The 529-nt window shown below is 64.7% G+C and overlaps 1 protein-coding gene across 1 annotated transcript in view; it reads right to left on the reverse strand.

The window, feature by feature from the left end:
- Window positions 1–166, reverse strand: part of ASAP3 (ArfGAP with SH3 domain, ankyrin repeat and PH domain 3) — a 15,690-nt gene extending 15,524 nt beyond the window's left edge. Inside the window, exon 1 of the mRNA XM_010723452.3 lies at window positions 92–166. Coding sequence (XP_010721754.2) covers window positions 92–166 — 75 coding nt within the window. The remainder of the gene's footprint in view (window positions 1–91) is intronic.
- Between the last annotated feature and the right edge of the window lie 363 nt (window positions 167–529).

Here is a 529-nt window from a genome sequence, read left to right on the forward strand (position 1 = left end):
GTTACCCGCCTCGTTACCGTTTCTCTGTGCCCGGATCCGTTCTGCTGAGCCGCGGGGGTCGGGAGGGCGACGTGACCCCGCGGTGCCCAACGTGCGCTGTCGCGGGCGGTTCTGTTCGGTGCCGGCGCTGCGTGACGCGGCCGTTCTTTGCCCCTCCGCTCCGCATCGCTTTTCTCAGTGCCGAAAGAAGACGAAATCGCGGTGTGCCCCTGCCCTCATCCGCGCCGTGCCGGGCCGGCTGGAAATACCCGGCTGGGGGTGGCCGCGCTGCCGGGCCGGCGGTGAGTTTGGTCACGGGTTGTATTCAGCGTAGGGGAAATGAGTGTTTCTCGGGGACTGAGGCTTTCCTGTGCCTTCTTTCCCTTCCCAGCTCCCCTCCTTTCCCAGGACGTCCCGCCGTTGCTGTGAGTGCTGTATAGGAGTGATTCTGTGAGGTTGTTGGGCTTCTGGATGCTGCCTCATCCCCACTGCGGGGCTCTCCTTGTCCTGCTGGGACTCAGGTTTTCTCCCGGCTCGTCCCTCCTCTCAC

Source organism: Meleagris gallopavo, chromosome 25, assembly GCF_000146605.3.
Source record: "Meleagris gallopavo isolate NT-WF06-2002-E0010 breed Aviagen turkey brand Nicholas breeding stock chromosome 25, Turkey_5.1, whole genome shotgun sequence".
NCBI lineage: Eukaryota > Metazoa > Chordata > Aves > Galliformes > Phasianidae > Meleagris > Meleagris gallopavo.